Here is a 23,715-nt window from a genome sequence, read left to right on the forward strand (position 1 = left end):
AAAGGAAGCTACTCCCTTACTGTATAATGAAAATCGTGATATTTGGAATGCTTTTTCCAAATCAAAAAGCTCTCGAAACTAGTTCTTTCTCTCTCCTCTTTCCTGGTTTTGAGTAAAAGACCCTTCTTAGTAGATGATCTGGTACCTAACGAGCACTGCTGGTTGGCTGCACACACACGTACAACAACATGAACCCAACAAGTAGAACCAAACGTCACTCTCCTTACAGGGCGTTTGTCGTTTCTAATGGCTGAGTAATATTCCATTGTATCATAGACCACAGCTTCTTTTGTTGTTGTTGTTGTTTTCTCAACTTTAAAGAGGTGTGGGGGGGGAGTCAGGGAAGGAAGAGGTGTGGACTTGAAGGTTTTTGATTTTTTAATGCAAAGTAATTTATTTTGTGTTTGATACCAGGTGAGACGATAAAGGTGATGGTGCTCATGCGCATACGCCGGCTCCAGGTGAAGTGCTCTAGGCTTCTGGCTCACTCTGCTACCTGAGAAGGTCTGTCTCAGCTTCAGCTCTACACAATGCTTGTGTCAGCGCCTTGCGGGTTTGGGCAGTATGTAAACTTTCACAGACTTGCTGAAGGGGATGGTGCCCTCGATGCTGGTTTCCACCTGGGGTGACACTTTGCCACCTTCAATCCAGGGGGATTTTGGAATGCGGGAATTGGAGTTGTGGGCCAGTAGCAGCCTCACTTCCACCTGGCATGGTTCTGTCCAGGCAGTATGGGAGAGGTACACCTGAGTGATAAGCCGGTGGCGCCCTGGGCCAGGATTCCGCAAGTCTGCCAGCTTAGGATGAATCCTCTGAGCCTGGCCATCTGGATAGAAGACCTGGACCTTCACAGCACTCTCAGGGGCCTGCACATGTTCCAGGGTCGCATCGACCTCCAGGGCCACAACCAATCCAGATGCAAACCGCAAAGGGTTGTCTGACTCGCCTGCTGGCTCAATGATGGTGGCTGAAGTGTGTGGATCTGCTCTGGAAGGGGGAGGTGCAAGAAGGTACTCTGCCTCAGCATGGTCTGTAGAATTTTGACCCCTTCCACAGGTTTGGATGTCATGAGTCGGGGCATAAGGTCAACACGTTTCTCCACAAAGCTGTCCTGTAAGTGGGGACAAATCAGCAATAAAACACCTCTGAAAAAAGTCCACTTCCTGTAAAAAGTTTTCACACATCGCAAATAAGGGGTCAACTCCTCGAGTAGTCCGTGCTGTTACTATAAGTTGCAAGGCTTTGGCCTGCAGCCTCATGTGATGTATAATCACCACCTGTTTCTTCTCCACACCACTGTACATCAACTCCATTTTGTAGGTCTCTTCCATGATCTGTTTTGCTGCTGCGGAGGCCAAGTCACTCTGCTTCAAATATAAAGGGGCAGCCACATTCCACAGCTTTCCTTGCAAGGCCTCGATGAGCAGAAGCTGATACCGAAGATAGGTAGCCGAGAAGTCAGCAACTCCTGCTAGTTCAGACTGAAGTTCTCCAAGTCTTTGCAGATCCCGGATGGTGAACTCCAGCAGCTTCTGGGTTCCCTGAGGGTCCCGGTGCTCTGAAGACTGTACACCCTTTCAGGGCTCTGCTGCAGGAACTGATGGGACGGGTCCTCATGGGGCGCAATACCGGGAGAAACGGCCGATGACACTAGTTTTCTACCTGGTAACCTTAAGGCAGGAACAAGATGAGAAAGACTGTCGTGGAGGGAGGAATAATGCCTGAAGGTATCATCTGAGAACAGTGCCGGCATTGTTGGACAGATTGTAGCAGCATTAAAAATACAAACCAAAACTGCAGTGTAAGCTGGGTCATCCATGTCTGGTTCAGCTGTGTCAAAAAATGGATGGGTGCTCAGGAGCTCTGGCACCAAGGAAAGCACCAGGGTTGCATGCAGACTTCCCAGAAACTTCAAGCACTTCCATATAGAGTCCCTATCAGTAGGGTACTTGGTTAAATTTTTCAGCAGCTCCGCCAGTGCAAGATGAATCCCTTCTTTAGTCGAAACATTAGTACAGCATAAAAGTGCGTGAAGAGCCAGCCTCTCGAATATCTCCGGACAAATCCTCTAACACAGCCAGGACACGGTCAAGCTGATCCTCTCGGGGAGTGATATTATTAGAAATTTTTCTCGGGCCGTGTATGGACTGCAGACCTACTTCCTCAATTTCATCATTAAACATGTCAACCGGGAAATCAGGGCGGCACTTCTCCGCAAAAGAAGGTGAAGATTGGGCCAGCATGCAGAGAGCCTCCACGGCAGCAATGCGGACCTCATACATCTCATCTTCCAATCCATGAAAAAAGGCTCCACAAGCTCCTGACTCAATCAAGTTCACAGCTCCTGTATCTATTTCTTCTTTGGGAGCATCACCTCCCCACTTTCTGCCACTGGAAAACTCTCCTGACCTGTAAAGTTCCTTGGCACGTTCATGTGCAGTGCATTTTCTCCTGAGATCTGACATGAGCTTCTTGTCGAGCGTCTGCTCCAAGAAATGAGAACTGACTTGTTCCATTGAGCCCAATAGCTTTGCAGCCTGAACTCGAACCACCCAGGAGCCATCACGGACCAAATTTTTCCAAATGCTCATCAACTAAGCGAATTTCTTCATTACAAGAAGTAATGGGGACAATGCTTTCAGGATAGAGCTGACTGACAACCCAGATAAGTTGGACTGCAGCACTGCGCACTTGTCCATAGTCATCAGACGACAATTTACAGGCCTGCTTATAAATTGCTTGGTGTAATTTCAGTCCTCTTTCATGAAGCTGCAATATGGCTTTTATAGCCACTGTTCTGACACGTGGGTCTTGGTCACTGAAGTAATCCCCTATAATCTTCTGGACATCTCTGACAGCTAGGCCTTCTCCATCTTTTGTCACACTTGTCTCCAAAGAGCCAAGATTGCCAAGTCATTGCAGGCACTTATTTCTTACACCATGAGACGTATCTGTGAGGTGCTTGCAGGCTACATCAACTAATCCCATCTGGATAGCTTGTTTCTCTGGGAGTTTGGTGCCAATTGCAAGCAAGGTGTCCAACAGTTGAGCAAGGACTTGATGAGACTTTTCATTCTGCAGGATGTTAATGGCATCATCCATAATGCAGTCTGGTGAAAATCCTGCAGTCTTTGATAATAAACCCAACAATGATGCAATTTTGAGTCTCACGGATGGATCATTCTCCTTCTAATAATGTTCCAAGAGAATCCTGACTACTCCTTCCACACTTTCTGCTTCAACAGGCTTTCTGGAAAACTGGAGTAGATACTGCAAAGCATCCATTGGGGAGGGAGCTTTACACAGATCTACGAGGAGTGCTGCAGATCTCCTTGGTTTTGTCAATCACAGTTTCTTGGTTGCAATTTCCTCCTGTTGTTGCTGGACCACCTCAGTGAAGTCCTCGTACACTCATTTCTTTAGGTGAGCCACCATGACTGCCCGCCACACCACAGCTTCTTGATCCATCATCTTTCGATGGACACCGAGGCTCCTTCCAGTTTGCCTACTGTGGACATTGCTGCTATAAGCATTGGGGTGCAGCTGTCCCGGGCATTATGCTGAGTGAAAACAGTCAATCGGAGAAGGACTGACATTACGTGGTCTCATTCATTTGGGAAATATAAAAATTAGTGAAAGGGAATAAAGGCAAAGCAGAGAAAATGAGTGAAAGTATCAGTGAGGGTGACAAAACAGGAGACACCTAACTCTGGGAAATAAACAAGGGGTAGTGGAAGGGGAAGTGGGTGGGGGGGTGGGGTGACTGGGTGATGGGCAATGAAGGAGGCACTTGTCGGGATGAGCACTGGGTGTTGTGGGATATGTGGACAAACTGAATTCCAATAAAAAATTAAAAATTCAAAACAAAGAAAAGGGCTTATTTAAAATAAGCAAACATTTAACTGATGTATTCAGTAGGTCCAATAAATGGAAATATATGACACTAAAAAAAAAAAAAAAAACAACACCGGAGAAATCTTCAGGGTTCTAAGGAATGTAATTGTTTTTCAAAGGTATCCGAATGATATAATCAGGAACACCACAAGTACAGAAGGAAAAGCTGCCGGAGGCATCGATATGAACAATTTCACTAATACATTAAATGCCATAGATCGTTATGAGAAAGATTTAAATGCATCAGTAAATAAGAATTTTTAAGCCATGGACTCAGTTATTTTTTTAACATAAGGAAATATGCAATAATGTATTTGAAATGTGAAAAAGTACCTGTTCCCACGGCCACCCTGGAGGAAGAGCACGCCAAGGGGCATGCTATCGGGATCCCCCACATGATGGAGCAGCCACCTGACTCAGTGGAACAACCGACTTCGGCCACTGAGCAACATCCTTAACGAAATCAAGAGCCCGCCAGAACTACAACAAGGGGGCGAGCTGAAGCTTATGGGCCTGAGCAGTTCGAGCCGGGCATGGCAGTTGGTGCTGAGTGCTTGGCCCGAGCCGAGATGCCAGCTGCTGAGGCCAAGACAATTTACATGGCAGTCACACCTCTGATTCACTGTCCCGACCTGGAGGAGCCACCTGCACACTTGGCCACCCTGCAAGAAGAGCTACCCCGGGCACCCACTATCAATGCCCCTGGCATGCCTTGCCAAAGGAGTCACCTGCCTCAGTGCAGCAACCAGCTTCGGCCCCTGAACAACATCATGAACCATGTCAGCACCCACCCCAGCTCCGAAGGTGGGGCTTAATGAAGCGTCTGGGCTTGAGGTGATCGAGCTGGGCAGGGCTGTCGGTCCTGAGTGCTTGGCCAGAGTGCAGATGCCAGCTGAGGAGTCGAAGCCAATGCACGAGGTGGTCACACCTCTGATTCACTCTCCCCACAAGGAGGACCCACCTGCAATCTTGGCCACCCTCGCGGTAGATGATGTCCCGGCGCATGCTATCAGGGTCCGCCACATGCCAGTGCGGCCACCCAGATCAGTGGAGCAACTAGTGTCCGCCCCTGTGCAATATCCTGAACCACCTCAACAACCGGCCCCAGCTCCTACCTCGCAGCCTTTTAAGCTTCAGGGCCAGAGGTGATCGAGCTGGTCACGGCTCGAGCCGAGAAGCCAGGCTGCTGAGACCAAACCAATGCACGTGGTGGTAACACCTCTGACTCACTGTGCCGACATGCAAGAGCTACCTGTACCCGTGGCCACCCTGGAGGAAGAGCACGCCCAGGTGCATGCTTTCGGGTTCCCGCACATGCCGGACCTGCCACCTACCTCAGTGGAGCGAACGACTTTGGCCACTGAGCCACATCCTGAACCCAATCAAGAGCCTGCCACAGAGACTACAGTGAGGCCAGCTGAAGCTTCTGGAGATGGAATACGTCGAAACTCGTTCTATGAGGCCACCATCACCTTATGTCCAAAAGCAGAAGAAGACCCCACCGCACCAAAAAGGAGAGTTATAAACCGATGTCCCCAATGAACACGGATGCAAAAGTTCTCAACAAGAAACGAGCCAATAGGGATCCCTGGGTGGCGCAGCGGTTTGGCGCCTGCCTTTGGCCCAGGGCGCGATCCTGGAGACCCGGGATCGAATCCCACGTCGGACACCCAGTGCATGGAGCCTGCTTCTCCCTCTGCCTGTGTCTCTGCCTCTCTCTCTCTCTCTCTCTCTCTCTGTGTGACTATCATAAATAAATTTAAAAAAATTAAAAAAAAAGATACGAGCCAATAGGATCCAACAGTACATTGAGAAGTTACTCACGGTGACCAGGTGGCATTTATCCCTGGGACGCAAGGCTGGGTCTACACTCGTCAAACACTCCATGTGACTGATCAGATCTGCAAGAGAAATAACGAGAACCAGGTGATCCTCTCAATAGATCCAGAGAAAGCATTTGAAAAAATACGGCATCCATTCCTGATCCAAACGCTTCAGAGTATAGGGATAGAGGGAACGTTCCTCAGCATCTTCAAAGCCGTCTATGAAAAGCCCACAGAAAATTATCATTCCCAAGGGGGAAACACTGGGAGCCTTTCCCCAAAGAAGATGAGGAAGGAGACATGGATGTCCACTCTCACCACTGCTATTCAACATAACACTAGACATCCGTAGCCTCAGCAATCAGGCAACAAAAAGAACTAAAAGGCATTCAAATCGGCCTAGAACAAGTCAAACTCTCCCTCTTCGCAGATGACATGATACCGTACACCTAGAAAACCCAAAAGACTCCACCCCAAGACTGCTAGAACTCATACAGCAAATTCGGCAGTGTGGCAGAGTACAAAATCAATGCCCAGAAGTCAGTGGCCTTTCTAGACGCTAACGATGAGACTGAAGAAAGAGAAATCAAGGAGTTGACCCCATTTACGATGGCACCCAAAAGCATGAGCTACCTAGGAATAAACCTAACGAAAGAGGTAAAGGATCTCAACCCGAAAAACGACAGAACACGTCTGAAAGAGACTGAGGAAGACAAAGAGATGGCTAACTATTCCATGCTCATGGATCCGGAGAATGAATATTGGGAAAACGTCAATGTGGGCAATTTACACAATTAACGCAATCACGATCAAAAATACCACGGACTCTCTTCAGAGAGCTGGAACAGATCATCTGAAGATTTGTGTGGAATCAGAAAGGACCCCGAATGGCCACGGGAATAGTAGCCAAGAAAACCACAGCGGGGGGCAGCACAATGCCGGATTTCGGGTTGTGCTGCAAAGCTGTGCTCACCAAGACAGTGTGGTACAGGCACAAAAACAGACACAGCCACCAATGGAACAGAAGAGGAATCCAGAAGTGGACCCTCAACTCGTCTGGTCAAGACCATATATTCGACCAAGCCTGAGAGACCATCCACTGGAAAAAAGACAAGTCTCCTCCATAAATGCCACTGGAAACGCTGGACAGCCACATGCAGAGGAGGGAAACTGGACCACTGTCTCACACCAGACACAAAGATAAACTCAAAATGGATGAAAGATCTAAATGTGAGAGGAGATTCCATCAAAACCCTGGGGGAGAACACAGGCAACGCCCATCCAAAAGTTGGCCACAGCAACTTCTTGCAAGATACACCCATAAAGGCCAGAGAAACAAAAGGAAAGATGAACTACTGGGACTTCACCAGGATGAGAAGCTTCCGCACAGCCAAAGAGACACTCAACAAAACCAACAGACCATCTCCAGAATGGGAGAAGCTTTGTGCAATTGACCCTTCAGATAAAGGGCCAGCATCCAAGATCTTGAAAGAACCTATTCAACTCCACAGCAGAGAAACCAACCATCCAATCCGGAAATGGGCAAAAGACACCAATGGAAACGGCACAGAGCAAGACACAAACGTGGCCGACAAGCCCATGAGAAAGTGCCCACATCACTGTATTTCCATCAGGCAAATACAGATCAAAGCCACAACGAGATCCCACCTCACAGCGGTGAGAATGGGCAGCACTGGCCAGACAGGAAACACCAAACGTTGGACAGGATGCGCAGAAAGGGGAACGCTTCAAAATTCAACAGTGTCAGAGGTAGCCATACTCACCTGATAGGGACCAAGGCGGGGGGCGGGCTCCCGGCCAGGCTGGGGCGCTCAGGAGACACCTGAGAGCAGGGAGGAAGAGCCAGGGCCTTGGGGGGGCTCCCGGGGCCCAGCAGCCCAGGCCCTCAAGCCGCCGCCCCAAGGCCGTGCCCTGACGGTGGACGGTGCCTGCACCCTAAGCCCTCTGAGCGCGCGCGCATGGGTTCCGTGGCACCGGAGGAGGCCCCACCGCCACCCCCTCCGCCAACAGGTCCCGCCCCGCCTCCCCCCCCTCCCCCCCCCCACCCCCCCACACCCCCCCCCCCCCCCCCTGGCGCAGCCCTCTGCCCCGCACCCTGGCGTACCTTGCCATGGGGGCGCCTCCGTGCGGCCCCCAAGGCCCGCTGTCCCCCGCGAGGTCCCTCCCAGGCACCCGCCGCGCCACACGCGAGGGCCAGATGCTTCTCGCACAGCCACCCCGGGGCCCCTCACGCCTCCCGGGGCCCACGCCAACCTGCGCGCCATGGCCGAGGCCTGCAGAGCCGCTGCCGGGAGCCCGCAGCGCCGGGAACCACTGGCCTGGAGCGGCGGCAGGGCAGCGCAACCTCCTGCCACGGGGACGGCTGGGTGGGGTCCATCTGGTCCAGTTGGGTCGCCACGCCCTGGCCCCCCTCAGGCCATGCTCCGGGTCAGGTGCTGGGGCAAGCTCCGGCCACGCCCCGGCCACGCCCTGGCCAAGCCCCCGGCCAAGCCCCCCCACACAGCAGCCGGCCCTCCCTGGAGCCTAGAGGGGACCAGAGACCGCCTCTGCCTCCCCCGGCTAGTCTGGTCGGGGCACCGGGGTCCGAGGCCTTGCGCCCCCGGCTCAGTCCCGAGGGACTCCTGCTCAGGGAGGCACGAAGCCTCTCTCTGGCTCTGTGTCTCCCTCCCTGTCCCTCTGACCTGGTCTCTGTCTCTCCCTCCCGGTCTGGGGTCTGGCCCTGTCTCTCTCCCACTCCCCTCCACCCCTGTCTGTCTCTCTCTCTCCCTCCCAGTCTTTCTTCTCTCACTCCCTATCTTGGCCTGTCCCTGTCTCTGTGTCTACCTCCTTGTCTCTCGGTCTCTCACTTGTCTCCCTCCCTGTCTCATTCTCTCCATCCCATCTCTGTCTCAGTCTCTCCTCCCTCCCTGTCTCTGACTCTCCCTCCCTGTCTCAGTCTCCCCTCCTGTCTCTGGGTCTCCCTCCCTGCACCGTGGTCTCTCCCCTCTGTCCCATCTCTCCCTTCCTGTCTCTTGGTCTGTCTGTCCCTCCCTCCCTGTCTCTGGATCCCTCCATCCCTGTCCTGTGTCTCTGCCCCTGTCTCGATCTCTCACCCCCCTCTTCTCAGTCGCTCCTCCCTGTCTCCATCTCTCTCTCCCTCCCTGTCTCCCCGCCCATCTCTATCTATCTCTCCCTCCCTGTCTGGGGGCTCCCTCCCTGTCTCTGTCCATCCCTCCACTTCTGTCTACCCTTCCCTGCCTCGGTCTGTCCCTCCCTGTCTGTGTGTCTCCATCCCTGTCTCTGTCTATCCCTCCCTGGCTCTCTCACCCTGGCTCTCGGTCTCTCCCTCACTGTGTCTCGGTCTCCCTCCCTGGCTCTGGCTCTCATTCCCTGTCTCTCGGTCTCTCCCTCCCTGTCTCTGGGTCTGTCCCTCCCTGTCTCTCTGTCTCTCCCTCCCTGTCTCTGTGTCTCCCTCCCTCTCTATCTCTCCCACACTGTCTAGATCTCACCCTCCTTGTCTCTGTGTCTTCCTCTCTGTGTCTTGGTCTCTCCCTTCCTGTCTCTCGGCGCCTCCCTACCTGTTTCCCTGCCTCTCCCTCCCTGTCTTTCAGTCTCTCCCTCACCGTCTCTGTCTCTCCGTCCCTGTCTCTCTGACTCTCCTTCCCTGTGTCTGTGTCTGTCTCTCCACGCCGCCCCATCTCGGTCTCTCCTCCCCGTCTGGCTCTGTCCCTCCCTCTCTCTGACTCTTGCTCCCTGTCTCGCCACCTCTCCCTCCCTGTGTGTGTCTCTGTCTCTCTCCCCGTCTCTATCTCTCCGCCAGTCTCTCTGTGTCTCCCTCCGTGCCTCTCGCTCCCTGTCTCTCGGTCTCTCCCTCCCTGTCTCATTCTCTCTCCATCCTGTCTCTGTGTCCCTCACTGTGTCACGGTCTCCCTCCCCGTCTCTGGGTCTCTCTGTCTCTCTCTATCTTCCTCACTGTCTCTCAGTGTGTCCCTCCCTGGCTCATGGATTCTACTTCTGTGTCTGTCCCTCCCTCCCTCCCTCCTTCAGTCTCCCCGCCTTGTCTCGGTCTCTCCCATGCTGTCTCTCTGTCTCTCACTCGCTGTGTCTCCCCCATCCCTATCTCTCCCTCCCTGTCTGTGTCCCCGTCCCAGAAAATCCTCTCAAGAGATGCACAGGAAGCATTTGACAAAATACGGCATCCTTTCCTGATCCAAACGCGTCAGAGTGTAGGGACAGAGAGAACGTTCCTCAGCATCTCCAAAGCCATCGACGGAAAGGAAAGCCCGTGGCAAATAATCATCCTCAATGCGGAAACACTGGGAGCCTTTCCCGTAGATTGGGAACGAGACAGGGACTTCCACCCTCACCACGGCTACTCAACATACAGCTAGACGTCACAGCCTCAGCAATCAGGCCACAAAAAGAAACAAAAGGCATTCAAATCCACAAAGAAGTAGACAAACTCTCCCTCTTCGCTGAAAACATGATGTCCTACCTGGAAAACGCAAAAGACTCCACCCCAAGATTGCCAGAACTCAAACAGCAGCAAAATCGGCGGCGTGGCAGGATACCAAATCAATGCCCAGAAATCACTGGCCTCTCCCTACGCCAACGATGAGACTGAAGAAAGAGAAATGAAGGAGTCGGTCCCAGTGACAATTGCACCCAAAAGCATGAGATACCTAGGAATACACCTAACCAGAGAGGTAAAGGATCCCTACCCAAAAAACTACAGAGCACGTCTGAAAGAAATTGAGGAAGACACAAAGTGATGGAAAACCATTCCAAGCTCCTGGATTGGAAGAATTCATATATTGGGAAAATGTCCACGTGACCCAGGGCAATTTACACATGGAACGCAATCCCTATCATCAGAAATACCACGGGCTCTCTTCAGAGAGCTGGAACAAATCATCGGAAGATTAGTGTGTGGAATCATCAGAAAAGACCCCGAATGCCCAGGGCAATATGAGAAAAGAAAACCACAGCTGGCGGCATCACAATGCCGGACTTCAGGTCGTGCTACAAAGCTGTGCTCATCAAGACAGTGTGGTACTGGCACAAAAACAGACACACAGGTCAATGGCACAGAAGAGACAAATCCAGAAGTGGACCCTCAACTCTACCGTCAAGACCGTACATTCGACGAAGCACGAAAGACCATCCACTGGAAAAAACACAGTCTCTTCAGTAAAGGCTGCTGGGCACGTTGGACAGCCACACACAGAGGAATGAAACTGGACCATTCTCTCACACCACCGTACACAAAGAGAAACTCAAAATGGATGAAAGATCTAAATGTGAGACAGGATTCCATCAAACTCCTAGGGGAGAACACAGGCAACGCCCTTCTTGAACTTGGCCACAGCAACTTCTTGCAAGACACATCCATGAAGGCCAGGGAAACAGAGCCAAAATGAATCACTGGGACTTCATCAAGATGAGGAGCTTCCACACAGCAAAAGAAACGCTCAACAAAACTAAAAGACAAACCTCCAGAATGGAAGAAGATATGTGCAAATGACCCGTCCGATAAAGGGCCAGTTATCCAAGATCTCTAAAGAACTTTTTCAACTCAACAGCAGAGAAACCAAGAGTGCCACCCTGAAAGGGGCAAAAGACACCAACAGAAACGTCACACAGGAAGACACAGACGTGGCCAACAAGCACACGAGACGATGCTCCGCACGCCGGCCGTCAGGGAAATAGCAAAAGCACAATGAGATACCACCTCACACCTGTGAGAATGGGGAACAAGAACCAGACAGGACACAACAAATGTTGGAGAGGATGTGGAGAAAGGGGAATGCTTTCAAAATTCAAAAGTTTCAGAAATCGCCATACTCATCTGATATGGACGAAGGGGGGGGGGGGGGCGGGCGTGCTCCTGGCGAGCCTGGGGAGCTTGGGAATGGGGGAAGGGGGGAAGTGGGGCGGGGGCTGAAGGGGCAAGGGGGGGAAGGTGAGCAGGGGCGGAGGGGGGGAGGGGAGGAGGGGAGAGGAGGAAGAGCCAAGGGCCTTGGGGGCGCTCCTGGGGCCCAGCCACCCAGGCCCTCAAGCCACCGCCCCAAGGCCGTGCCCTGAAGGTGGATGGTGCCTGCATCCAAACCCCTCTGAGCATGCCCGGATGGGCTTGGCACCCTCTCTGAGCCCCGGTGGAGGGGCCCCACACCCTCTCTGAGTCGTCCGGAGGAGACCTGACCCGTAGGAGGCCCCACCACCAGCCCCCTCCGCGAACAGGTCCCACCACTCCCCCACCGTGCAGCCCGTTGTCTCCCAGTCTCTCCCTCCCTGTCTCTGGGTCTCCCCTCCCTGTCTCTCTGTCTCTACCTCCCTGTCTCTGGGTCTCCCTCCCTCTCTGTCTCTCCCATGCTGTCTAGTTATCACTATCCTTGTCTCCGTGTCTCCCTCTCTGTGTCTCGGTCTCTCCCTCCCAGTCTCTCGGCGTCTCCCTACCTGTTTCCCTGCCTCTCCCTCCCTGTCTTTCAGTCTCTGCCTCAACGTCTCTGTCTCTCCGTCCCTGTCTCTCTGATTCTCCTTCCCTATCTCTGTGTCTGTCTCTGCTCGCCGCCCAATCTCGGCCGCCCCCCCCGGCCCGTCTCCTTCTCTCCCTCCCTCTCTCTGACTCTCGCTCCGTATCTCACCGGCTCTCCCTCCCTGTGTCTCTGTCTCTCCTTGCGTCTCTATCTCTCCGCCAGTCTCTGTGTGTCTCCCTTTGGGTCTCCCGGTCTCTCACGCCCTGTCTCGTTCTCTCCATCCTGTCTCTGTGTCCCCCTCACTGTGTCTTGGTCTCCCTCCCTGTCTCTCTGTCTCTTCCTCCCTGTCTCTTGGTGTCTCCCTCTCTGTCTCTGTCTCTCCCTCCCTGTCTCTCTGACTCTCCTTCCGTGTCTGGCTCTCTTCCTCCCTCCCTCAGTCTCCCTCCTTGTCTCGGTCTCTCCCTCGCCATCTCACTGTCTCTCCCTCCCCTCCCCTATCTCTCCCTCCCTGTCTGTGTCCACCTCCCTGTGTCTGTCCGTCCCTCCGGTTCTCTGTCTCTCCTTCCCTCTCCATGTCAATCAAAGAAAGGATGACAACCGTAGAATTCTCTCAATAGATGCAGAAAAAGCATTTGACCAAACAGACCATCCTTTCCTCATGAAAACCTTCCACCTGGTACGGATACTGGGAACAAACCTCAATTCTCATAAAACCCATCTACAAAAGACCCAGAGGGAATGTCCTCTTCATTGGGAAAATCCTGGAGCTTTTAACTTAAGGTCAGGAACACGACAGGGTGTCCACCCTCAACGCTGTCCTTGGGCACAGTAGTAGCGGTCCTAGCTTTCGCAGTGACATTCCGAAACAGAAAGAAAAGGCATCCCGATGGGCAAAGAAGTCAAACTATCACTCTTCACAGAGGACATGACACTCTACGTGGAAAACCTCAAACAGTCACTAGGTCGTACCTAAAGGATCTATCCAACAAGACGACCTAACAATCGTGGGTATCTGTGCCCCGAATGTGGGAGCTGCCACGGATACCAATCAGTTGCGAAGCAAAGTTAAGACGTACTTAGATAATAATACACTTTTACTTGGCAGACACGAACACGGTGCTTTCTAGGATTGATAGATCTTCCAGGCACAGCATCTCCAAAGAAACAAGGGCACTAAAGGATACATCGGACCAGATGGATCTCACAGCTGTTTACAAAACTTTACATCCAAATGCAACTGAATTCACATTCTTCTCAGTGCACGTGGAACTTTGTCCAGAAGAGACCATATACTGGGTCACAAATCAGGTCGTGACCGATACCAAAAGACTGGATCGTCCCCTGTGTATTTTCAGACCATAATGCTCTGAAACTAGAACTCAACCACAAGAAGAAGTTTGCAAGGATTTCAAACACGTGCAGGTTAAGGACCATCCTGCTAAAAGACGAAAGAAAGGGTCAACCAGGACATTAGAGAAGAATTAAAAAGATTCACAAAAACCAACGAGAATGAAGATACAACAAACCTGTTCCAAATCTTTGGGATATGGCAAAAGCGGTCCCACATAGGGGAAATACATCCCAATGTAAGCGTCCATCCAAACACTGGAAAGAACTGAAATACAAAAGCTAACCTTGCACCTAAAGGAGCTGGAGAAGGAACGACAAATGAAACCTTCACCCAGCAGAAGTCGACGGTTAATAAGAATTCGAGCAGAACTCAATGAAATAGAGAGCAGAGGAATTGGGGAAACACATCCACAACACCAGGAGGTGGATCTTTGAAAGAACCAATAAGAGAGAAACCATTAAGCCAGCCTTATGAAAAAAAAAAGAGAGAGAGAAAAGACTCCAATGAATAAAATCATGAATGAGAAAGTAGAGATCACCACCACCACCAAGGAAATACAAACGATCTTAAAAACTCATCCTGAGCAGCTATACGCCAATAAATTGGGCAATCGAGAAGAAACGGACCCATTTCCGGAAAACCACAAACTACTGAAACCGGAACAGGAAGACACAGAAAACCCGAACAGGCCAATATCCAGGGACGAAACTGAAGCAGTCATCGTCAAAGACCTCCCGAGACACAAAAGCCCAGGGCCAGATGCCTTCCCTGGGGAATGCTATCAAAAGTCTAAAGAAGAAACCGTACCTATTTCGACTAAAGTGGTTCCGAAAGATAGACAAGAGATGGAATACTTCCAAACTCGTTCTTGGAGGCCAGCATCACCTTAAGTCCAAAAGCAGACAAAGACCCAACCAACGAAGGAGAGTTACAGACCCACAGACCTCACGAACACGGATGCAGACATTCTCCACAAGATACGAGCCAACAGGATCCAATGGCACATTGAGAAGTTACTCACCGTGACCAGGTGGCATTTATCCCCGGGACGCAAGGCTGGTTCAACACTCGGCAAGCACTCCGTGTGACTCATCAGATCTGCAAGAGAAAAAACAAGAACCAGATGATCCTCTCAAGAGACAGAGAAAGCATTTGACAAATCCATTCCTGATCCAAATGCTTCAGAGTATAGAGACAGAGGGAAAGTCCCTCAGCATCTTCAAAGCCACCTATGACAAGCCCCTGGCAAATTATCATTCCCAATGGGGAGACACTGGGAGCCTTTCCCCAAAGACCAGGCACGAGACGGGGATGTCCACTATCACCACTACTATTCTCAACATAGTACGAGACGTCACGGCCTCAGCAATCAGGCAACAAAAAGAAATAAAAGGCATTCAAACCCTCAAAGGGGAAGTCAAACTCTCCCTCTTCGCAGATGACATGATACCGTACCTAGAAAACCCAAAAGACTCCACCCCAAGATTGCTGGAACTCCTACAGCAAGTTCGGCAGTGTGGCGGGATACAAACTCAGGGCCCAGAAACCAGTGGCCTTTCTGTACGTGAACAATGAGACCGAGGAAAGGGACATCGAGGAAGGGGCCAATCCCATTTATACAACCACAGCACCCAAAAAAAAGCATGAGCTACCTAGAAAGAAACCTAACCAAAGGGGTAAAGGATCTCTACCGGAAACATTGCAGAACACGTCTGAAAGAAACTGAGGAAGACACAAAGAGATGGAAAAAGGTTCCATGCTCCTGGGTTGGAAGAATTAATATTGGGGAAAATGTCAACATGACCCAGGGCAATTTACACAACTAGTGCAAAATCTGTCAGAAATACCACGGACTCTCTTCAGAGAGCTGCAACAAATCATCTGAAGACTTGTGTGGAATCAGAAAAGACCCCGAACAGCCACGGGAATAGTAGCCAAGAAACCCACTGCAGGGGGGGGGGGGGGGGGCAGCACAATGCCCGATTTCACGGTGTGCCACAAAGCTGTGACCATCAAGACGGTGTGGTACTGGCACAAAAACGGACACACGGATCAATGGAACAGAGGAGAGCATCCAGATGTGGACCCTCAACTCTACGGGCAACTAATATTCGGCCAGGCAGGAAAGACCATCCACGGGGGAATAAAAGACAGTCTCTTCGATAAAGGCTGCTGGGAACACTGGACAGCCACGTGCAGAGGAATGACACTGGACCATTCCTCTCATGCCAAACACAAGGATAAACTCAAAATGGAGGAAGGATCTAAATGTGAGACAAGATTCCATCAAAACCCTCCGGGAGAACACAGGCAACAACACCCTTCTTGAACTGGGCCACAGCAACTTCTTGCAAATTACATCAGCCACGAAGGCCAGGGAAACAAGAGCGAAATGGAACGTCGGGACGTCATGAAGAGGAGCTGTTTCTGCACAGCCAAAGAAAAACTCAACAAAACTGAAAGACAACCTCCAGACTGGGAGAAGATAGGTGCAAACGACCCTTCGGATAAAGGGCCAGCATCCGAGATCTCGAAAGAACCTATTCAACTCCACAGCAGAGAAACCAACCATCCAATCCGGAAATGGGCAAAAGACACCAATGGAAACGGCACAGAGCAAGACACAGACGTGGCCGACAAGCCCATGAGAAAGTGCCCACATCACTGCATTTGCATCAGGGAAATACAGATCAAAGCCACAACGAGATCCCACCTCACAGCGGTGAGAATGGGCAGCACTGGCCAGACAGGAAACACCAAACGCTGGACAGGATGCGCAAATAGGGGAACGCTTCAAAATTCAACAGTGTCAGAGGGAGCTGTACTCACCTGATAGGGACCAAGGCGGGGGGCGGGCTCCCGGCCAGGCTGGGGCGCTCAGGAGGCACCTGAGAGCGGGGAGGAAGAGCCAGGGCCTTGGGGGGGCTCCCGGGGCCCAGCAGCCCAGGCCCTCAAGCCGCCGCCCCAAGGCCGTGCCCTGAGGGTGGACGGTGCCTGCACCCTAAGCCCTCTGAGCGCGCACGCATGGGTTCCGCGGCACCCTCCCTGAGCCCCGGGGGAGGGGCCCCGCACCCTCCCTGAACCGCCCGGAGGAGGCCCCACCGCCACCCCCTCTGCCAACAGGTCCCGCCCCGCCTCCCCCGAGGCCTGCGGTCCCCCCCGCGCGGTCCCTCCCAGACACTCGCTGCGCCACACGCAAGGGCCAGATGCCTCTGGCACAGCCACCCCGGGGCCCCTCACGCCTCCCGGGGCCCACGCCGACCTGCGCGCCGGGGCCGAGGCCTGCAGAGCCGCTGCCGGGAGCCCGCAGCGCCAGGAACCGCGGGCCTGGAGCGGCGGCGCAGCAGCACAACCTCCTGCCACAGGGATGGTCGGGGCGGGGCGGGGCGGGGCGGGTGGCCCCATCAAGGCCCAGCTCCCCCCGTGGCCACGCCCTGGCCCCCTTCAAATCAAGCTCGGGGTCAGGTGCTGGGCAGGCTCCTGGCCGCGCCCCCTGCACAGAGGCCCGCCCTCCGGGGAGCCAGGAGGGGCCCCCTAGGTCTGTTGGCCATCTGCATATCTTTTTTTTTTTTTATTTATTCATGAGAGACACACAGAGAGAGAGGCAGTGACACAGGCAGAGGGAGAAGCAAGCTCCATGCGGGGAGCCCGAAGTGGGACTCGATCCGGAGTCTCCAGGATCATACCCTGGGCACTAAGCTGCTGAGCTACTGGAGCTGCCCCATCTGTATATCTTTCTTTGAAGAGTGTCTATTCAGGTCCCATGCCCATTTTTTAATTGGATTATTTTTGGGGGTGTTTTAGTATTGAGTTGTATAAGCTCTTTATACTTTTAGAATATTATTTGTATATAATTTTTTATTATTGTTTATATTATTTATATATTTAATTATTTTTAATTATTATAAATTATATATTATTTATATATTTAATTATATATTTAAAGGAGAAGAAATGAGTGGGAAATATCAGAACGGGAGACAGAACATGAAAGACTCCTAACTCTGGGAAACGAACTAGGGGTGGTGGAAGGGGGGAAGGGCGGGGGGTGGGGGGCACTGAGTGACTGGGTGGCGGGCACTGAGGGCAGCACTTGACGGGATAAGCACTGGGTGTTATTCTGTATATTGGCAAACAGAACACCAATAAAAAATAAATTTATTATTTAAATAAATTAAATTAAATTAAATATAATAGATTTGAGACTGAAAAAATAAAAACATAAAAAAAAGAAATGTTGAAAAGGTTAACCAAAACCAGAGGCACCACAAGACAAAGTTGCAATCATCAAGACAGTATAGGTACGGGCACAAAAATAGACACATAAATCAATGGAACAAAATAGAGAACTCAGAAATGGACCCTCATCTCTGTGGTTAACTAATCTTCAAATGAGGAAAAAATATCCAATGGAATAAAGACAGTTTCTTCAAAAAATGGTGTTGGGAAAATTGGACAGCTATGTGCAAAAGAATAAAAACAGGCCCGCTTTTTAGACCATACACAAAAATAAACTCAAAATGGATTAAAGACCTAATGGGAGACCGGAAACCATAAAAAAATCCGACAAGAGAGTACAGGCAGTAATTTCTCTGACATCAACCCTAACAATATTTTTCTAAGGTATGTCTCCTGAGGCAAAGAAAACAAAAGCAAAAATAAATTACTGAGATTACATCATAATAAAAAGCTTGTGTACATCAGAGCAAACAATCAACAAGACTGAAAGGCAATGTAGGGAATGGGAGAAGATATTTGTAAAAAACATACATGATACAGGGTTAGTATCCAAAATATAAGAACTCAATACAAAAGAAAGAAAGAAAGAAAGAAAGAAAGAAAGAAAGAAAGAAAGAAAGAAAGAAAGAAAGAAAGAAAGAAATCCAATTAAAAAATGGGCAGAAGAGATGAATGGACATTTCTCCAAAGAAGACATCCAGATAGCCAATAGACACATGAAAAGATGCTCCATGTCACTCATCATCAGGTAAACAGAAACCAATATCACATTAAGATATTATTTCACACCTGTCAGAATGGCTAAAATCAAAACCACAAGTGTTGACGAGGATGTAGAGGAAAAAGGGACATTTGTGCTCTGTTGGTGGGAAAAACTAACTGTGGAACACAGTATGGAGGTTGTTTAAAAATTTTGAAACAGAATTACCCTATGATCCAGTAATTCTACTACCGGATATTTACCCAAACAACTCAAAAACATTAATTTGAAAGGATACATGGAACTCTACATTTACTGAAGCATTATTTACAATAGCCAAATTATAGAAGCAGCCCAAGTGTCCATCAATCAACAAATGGATAAAGAGGAGGTGGTGTGTACACCTGTACACACACACGAAAATTACTCAGCCATAAAAAGAATGAAGCTTGCCATTTGCAATAACATGGATGGGATCTGGAGGTTATAATGCTAAGTGAAAGAAGTCAGAGGAAGACAAATTATCATATGATTTCACTTGTGAAATTTAAGAAAACAAATGAAGAAAAAAAACAAGAGGCAAACCAAAAAACAGACTCAACTATAGAGAACAAACTGATGGCTACCAGAAAGAGATGAGTAGGGGGTGGGTGAAATAGCTGATAGATATTAAAGAGTATACTTATCATGATGAGCACTGAATAATGTATAGAAACGCTAAATCACTATATTGTACTCCTGAAACTAATATAACACAGTATGTTAACTATACTGGAATTAAAATTTAAAAATAAAAAAAAAAAATTCCCTGCAGAACATCCTGCCTATTGTTTTCCTGCTAAAAGATCTCTTGGCATTAATATCAAGACTCAACAGCATGGTATTGGTGTAATAACAAACTGACTGATGGAACAGAAAGCCCTAAAATAAACCCAGACATACGTGGACAACTGATACTTGACAAAGGCAGTGCAGTAGGAGAAAGGATGGCTTTTTCGACAGCAGTGGTGGAAAAATTAAATATCCACAAGTAAAATGAACTTGGATCCATACCTCATATCACACATGAAAATTAACTCAAAATGGATCATAGATCTAAATGTAAAACTTAAAGCTTGGAAACTTCAAGAGGAAAACATGTTAGGTAAAGATTTCTTAATACCAAACAAAAGAAAAATTCATACAAGACAAGTTGGACTTCACTAAAAAGGGAATTGGGGCTCCTTAGAGAAAAACCAAGGCTGTATCAGTAAAAGTAGAAGATAAGCCTAGAAACTATCTGGTTTGCCAGAAAGTTAGAAGTATTCAACAATCAATAGGTGTATGTCAAAGGACAAGATTTCAACTTGAAGGGGTTCCTACTGCCCAAATTGGAACAATGTGGTTATCAAAATAATGAAAGGAATGGTTCATAATATAACAAAATTTCACAAGCCCACAGTAATAAATGGAAAAGGAAAGTCTCATTCATACAGTACAGTATCAGCTAATAAGCTGAGAGGGACAGAAAAATCACCATTTTGCAACATCACAATAATAAATGATGAAGGGAAGAATCAGCAGTGGATGCTATCTACAGTTTTTGGGAACAGAACACTGACAGAGACCCAAAGTATCTCACAGGAAGTTATTAATTACAAAGGGGGAAAAGTGGAGAAATCTGGCAGTTCAAACTAGTGATGATGAAAGCCAAACAACAGCAATGGGACAAGAGGACATCATGGTTTCCTAATGTAAAGCACTGAAGGGGACGCATTACTTTTGCCAAAAATGATGAATAAGGAGAGAAATCAAACATTAAGTTTGAAAAAACAACATTTGACAGAAATAATTATTAACTACCTCAAGGAACTGGGATAAGTAGGAGTGGCCAGTAAGAAGCTGAGACAGTGCTCAAGAATATAACAGCAGCAGATGTCATAAATATGATACAAAATAGCCACTCCTGCTAAGGCTAGGACAGAGTACCCAAGGAAGAATTTTCCCTTCAGAGCTCAATAGTCAGACCTTGTTAGAAAAGATAACAGCCATCACTCACACTTTGGTGCTGTACCAGTGGGATTTGCTGGAAATTCACCCTCTGGAACTTGTCCACAAATCTATTCCATAGTACGTGCTGGCAATCTGTGTCCTGGATTTCCCCCACCATCAAAGGGGGAGAAAAAGCTGCTGTGAAGGACATTATTGTGACAACTGACAAAATTTGAATATAGATCATGTAGTTAGATAATAGCACTGTACTAATGTCAAATTCCCTTAATTTAATTATACTGCAGTTATAGGGGATTATCCTTGCATATACTCATCAAACAGTACATTTAAATATGTGCAGCTTTCTGTATGTTAATCTTATCTCAGTAAAGCTAAAAAATAAACAAATAACCTTTTAAAAAAGAGAATCTATGTTTGGGGCTAAGGGTCATGTCTACACTCCTCCCAAATAAGTAAAAAAAAAAAAAAAAAAAAATATATATATATATATATATATATATATATATATATATATATATATATATATCACCAAGCATACCAAAGTGAGAAATAAAATGCAACAAAATCTAGTATCCTTAGGAAGGGCTCATAGGAACAATACTTTTAAAGCTCTTATATGTGGTCTTTATGCTTAAACATCAGTTGGCTGGATGTGTGCCTCAATTCACATTTTTTTTCTATGAAAAATCTTAAAAATCTTTACTCCAGTCTTCCAGATTTAAGTACTAATGCTGGAGAGTCTAATGATAATCTGGCATTCTTTCCACCTAAGTGATGTAGTCTTTTTGTGTAGGTGCCCAAAGTTTTTTTTTTTTTTTTCCTTTAAAAGCCCTAGAACACATTTCAGTGGTGGCTGTTGTTTCAATTTTCCTAAGTACATGATGAACCCTTATAATATAGATGTTCATCTTTTAACGGCATTTTCTTGCTTTTGTTTTTTTCCTGTTTCTTTTGTCAGTCCGGGCACTTTTATTAATGTCCATATACTTATGTGCACATGCATATAAGATCTTCTTCTCACTGTATGAATTTCTTTCAGCTCTTTACTTGATTTGTTTTCACTTGTCTTTTTCCATCATTTCTTTCTTTTGTGGTACCTTCTAGAGTGTCTGCTCATTCAAGAACTTTCTGGTTTATCTTCATTTCTGAAATATTTCTCATTCGTTCCTCAAGTCTTGTCAGTTTTTCATGATCTCCTATAACATAGGAGTTCATTTACAAACTTTTCTAATTCAGTTTATTTTGTTTTTTCATAACATACTGTTTTATTTTTCCAGCTTATTTTGTAGAAATTATATCTGTGCTTTAAGACAAAATATACTGCTATCTTCACCTCTTTACATCTGTTATTCAGAGGACTACTGTCCTTTTTCTTATACTATCTTCCAATGACATAAAATTACAATACCTTCTATAAACCTTATTATAGTTGGATGGCTTTTCCTATACTTTTAAGTTTCCTATGTAAGATTTGTAAACAGACTGAGAAGGCTTTCCTAGATTCAGAGTTCAAAGGTTTCCTCTTATATTGTTACCACAAAGTATTTAAACCTAAGGTACTTAAGTGTGACCACTTCCCTAATACTTTCTGAGATCTGCCTCCTCCAGTGCCCCCTCCCACATGTATCTGTGTCTATTCTCCTCTTTACCCTTAAGTTCCTACTCTCATCAACTTTTATTTGCAGCAGTTTCTTTTCAGTGTGGGGCTCTGTTCGCTTCCTGAATATTTCTAAGAATCTCAGGAACCAGGCTGTCCCTGCTCCCTCATACTTTCCTGTGGCAAACGATCTCATTTCAGACCCTATTAGAAGTTTCTGAACCACATTTTGAATAGCACTCCCTAAAATACTTTGCTTTTTTTCAGAGAGTGCTGAGTGGCACAGTAAGGCAGACAGGTATCACTATAAATGTATGATCTCCAGGAGCAAGTGGGCCTCAACAAGATCTGCAGTTATAATACATTTTACTGGGAAATGCAATCCACTTTGCACACATGTAGACAAACCCTGTGTGTGTGTGTGTGTGTGTGTACCTACTCTTACCTTCTCTCCTGTTGGTAACAAAATGTCTCTCCCTCTATTCAAAGTCACCAATCTTTCCATCTATGCCTTCGATCAATCAATCCTGCTTTCTCAGAACACCTCACAAATCCCTTCTTTGGTATATTTGATAGCTCATTTAATTGAACTCTTCTTTCATATAACAAACATGCTTAAGCCTTTCCCGTTTACAAAAAAGCAATAATAACTCCATTTCTCTCTCTAACTACTGCATAATTCCTTTAATTCTCTAGAGTTGTCTTAACTATCCACATCTCTTTACTTCTACCCATTGTATAACCCCAACAGAGTTTCCCCTACTACTTCTCCATCAAAATATGCTTTGCACGACTGTCATGTTTCTAACACTAAAATGTTTTTGGCCGCTCTTATTTGACCTTGCGTGAATGCGACACTGTGAACCACCACTTTGTTAAGACTTTCTTTGCTTGGCTTCCGTGACACTACATTTTCCTGGCTTTCTCCTACCTCTTCTCAGTGTCCTTTCTAGGTTTCCATCCTACACACCCATAACATGTCCAAATACCTAAGGCCTTGTCCTAGGTGATCTCCTCACTCTAATCTCTAGAGTAAAGAAAGAAACACAGGGAGGACAACAGGACACCAAAAAGGAAGGGTCAGAGAAATGGAATGGAAGCCTTAATACCAAAAGATGGGTGGGGAAATGAGCTGAGGGTAGTAAAAGCAAGTTAAGGCATGTGACACACAAGTCAAGTCTAGAAGATAAGGAACAGAAGAAACATAAATCCACATGCACCAGTACAAAAGGCAGATACTAACGTCATGTGCTATAGGCTCTTCTCCTGGTTATCCTTAATGTTGAATACAGACAGTCAAGAGATCCCAGAAAGACTATTCATTCATAAGGAAGATAAAAAAAAGATCTTCCAGCAGTTATAAATCCCAATTACTATATATGACATTTTTCTTTTAAATTTATTGGTTTTTTTTTTAAGATTTTATTTATTCGTCAGAGACCGACAGAGAGAGAGAGAGAAAGAGAGAGAGAGAGAGAGGCAGAGACAAAGGCAGATGGAGAAGCAGGCTCCATGCAGGAAGGCCTGACATGGGACTGGATCCCGGGTCTCCAGTACAGCTCCCTGGGCCAAAGGTGGCGCTAAAACTCTGAGCCACCCAGGAGTCCCACTTTTAAATTTATTGTAGGGCAGCCAAGGTGGCT

The 23,715-nt window shown here is 48.0% G+C and overlaps 1 protein-coding gene and 1 pseudogene across 4 annotated transcripts in view; both read right to left on the bottom strand.

The window, feature by feature from the left end:
• Positions 1-23,715, bottom strand: part of LOC140599792 (adenylate cyclase type 1-like) — a 235,942-nt gene that overhangs the window by 200,904 nt on the left and 11,323 nt on the right. For 3 of the 4 annotated variants that reach the window (XR_012002778.1, XR_012002777.1, XM_072765004.1), the window contains exons 2-3: positions 14,566-14,642; positions 5,719-5,795 (exon numbers count right to left, since the gene is read on the bottom strand). Coding sequence is in view for 2 of the 4 variants with exons in the window: in XM_072765004.1 (XP_072621105.1) it covers positions 5,719-5,795; positions 14,566-14,581 (93 nt within the window). In the remaining 2 variants the exon portion in view is untranslated. Of the gene's footprint in view, positions 1-5,718; positions 5,796-7,501; positions 7,561-7,991; positions 8,073-14,565; positions 14,643-23,715 lie in introns of those variants that run through there. The other variant, XM_072765003.1, reaches the window with a different exon arrangement.
• LOC140599639 (integrator complex subunit 4 pseudogene) lies at positions 540-3,499 on the bottom strand (annotated as a pseudogene).

The sequence above is a fragment of the Vulpes vulpes genome, chromosome 7 (assembly GCF_048418805.1).
Source record: "Vulpes vulpes isolate BD-2025 chromosome 7, VulVul3, whole genome shotgun sequence".
In the NCBI taxonomy this organism is placed as follows: domain Eukaryota; kingdom Metazoa; phylum Chordata; class Mammalia; order Carnivora; family Canidae; genus Vulpes; species Vulpes vulpes.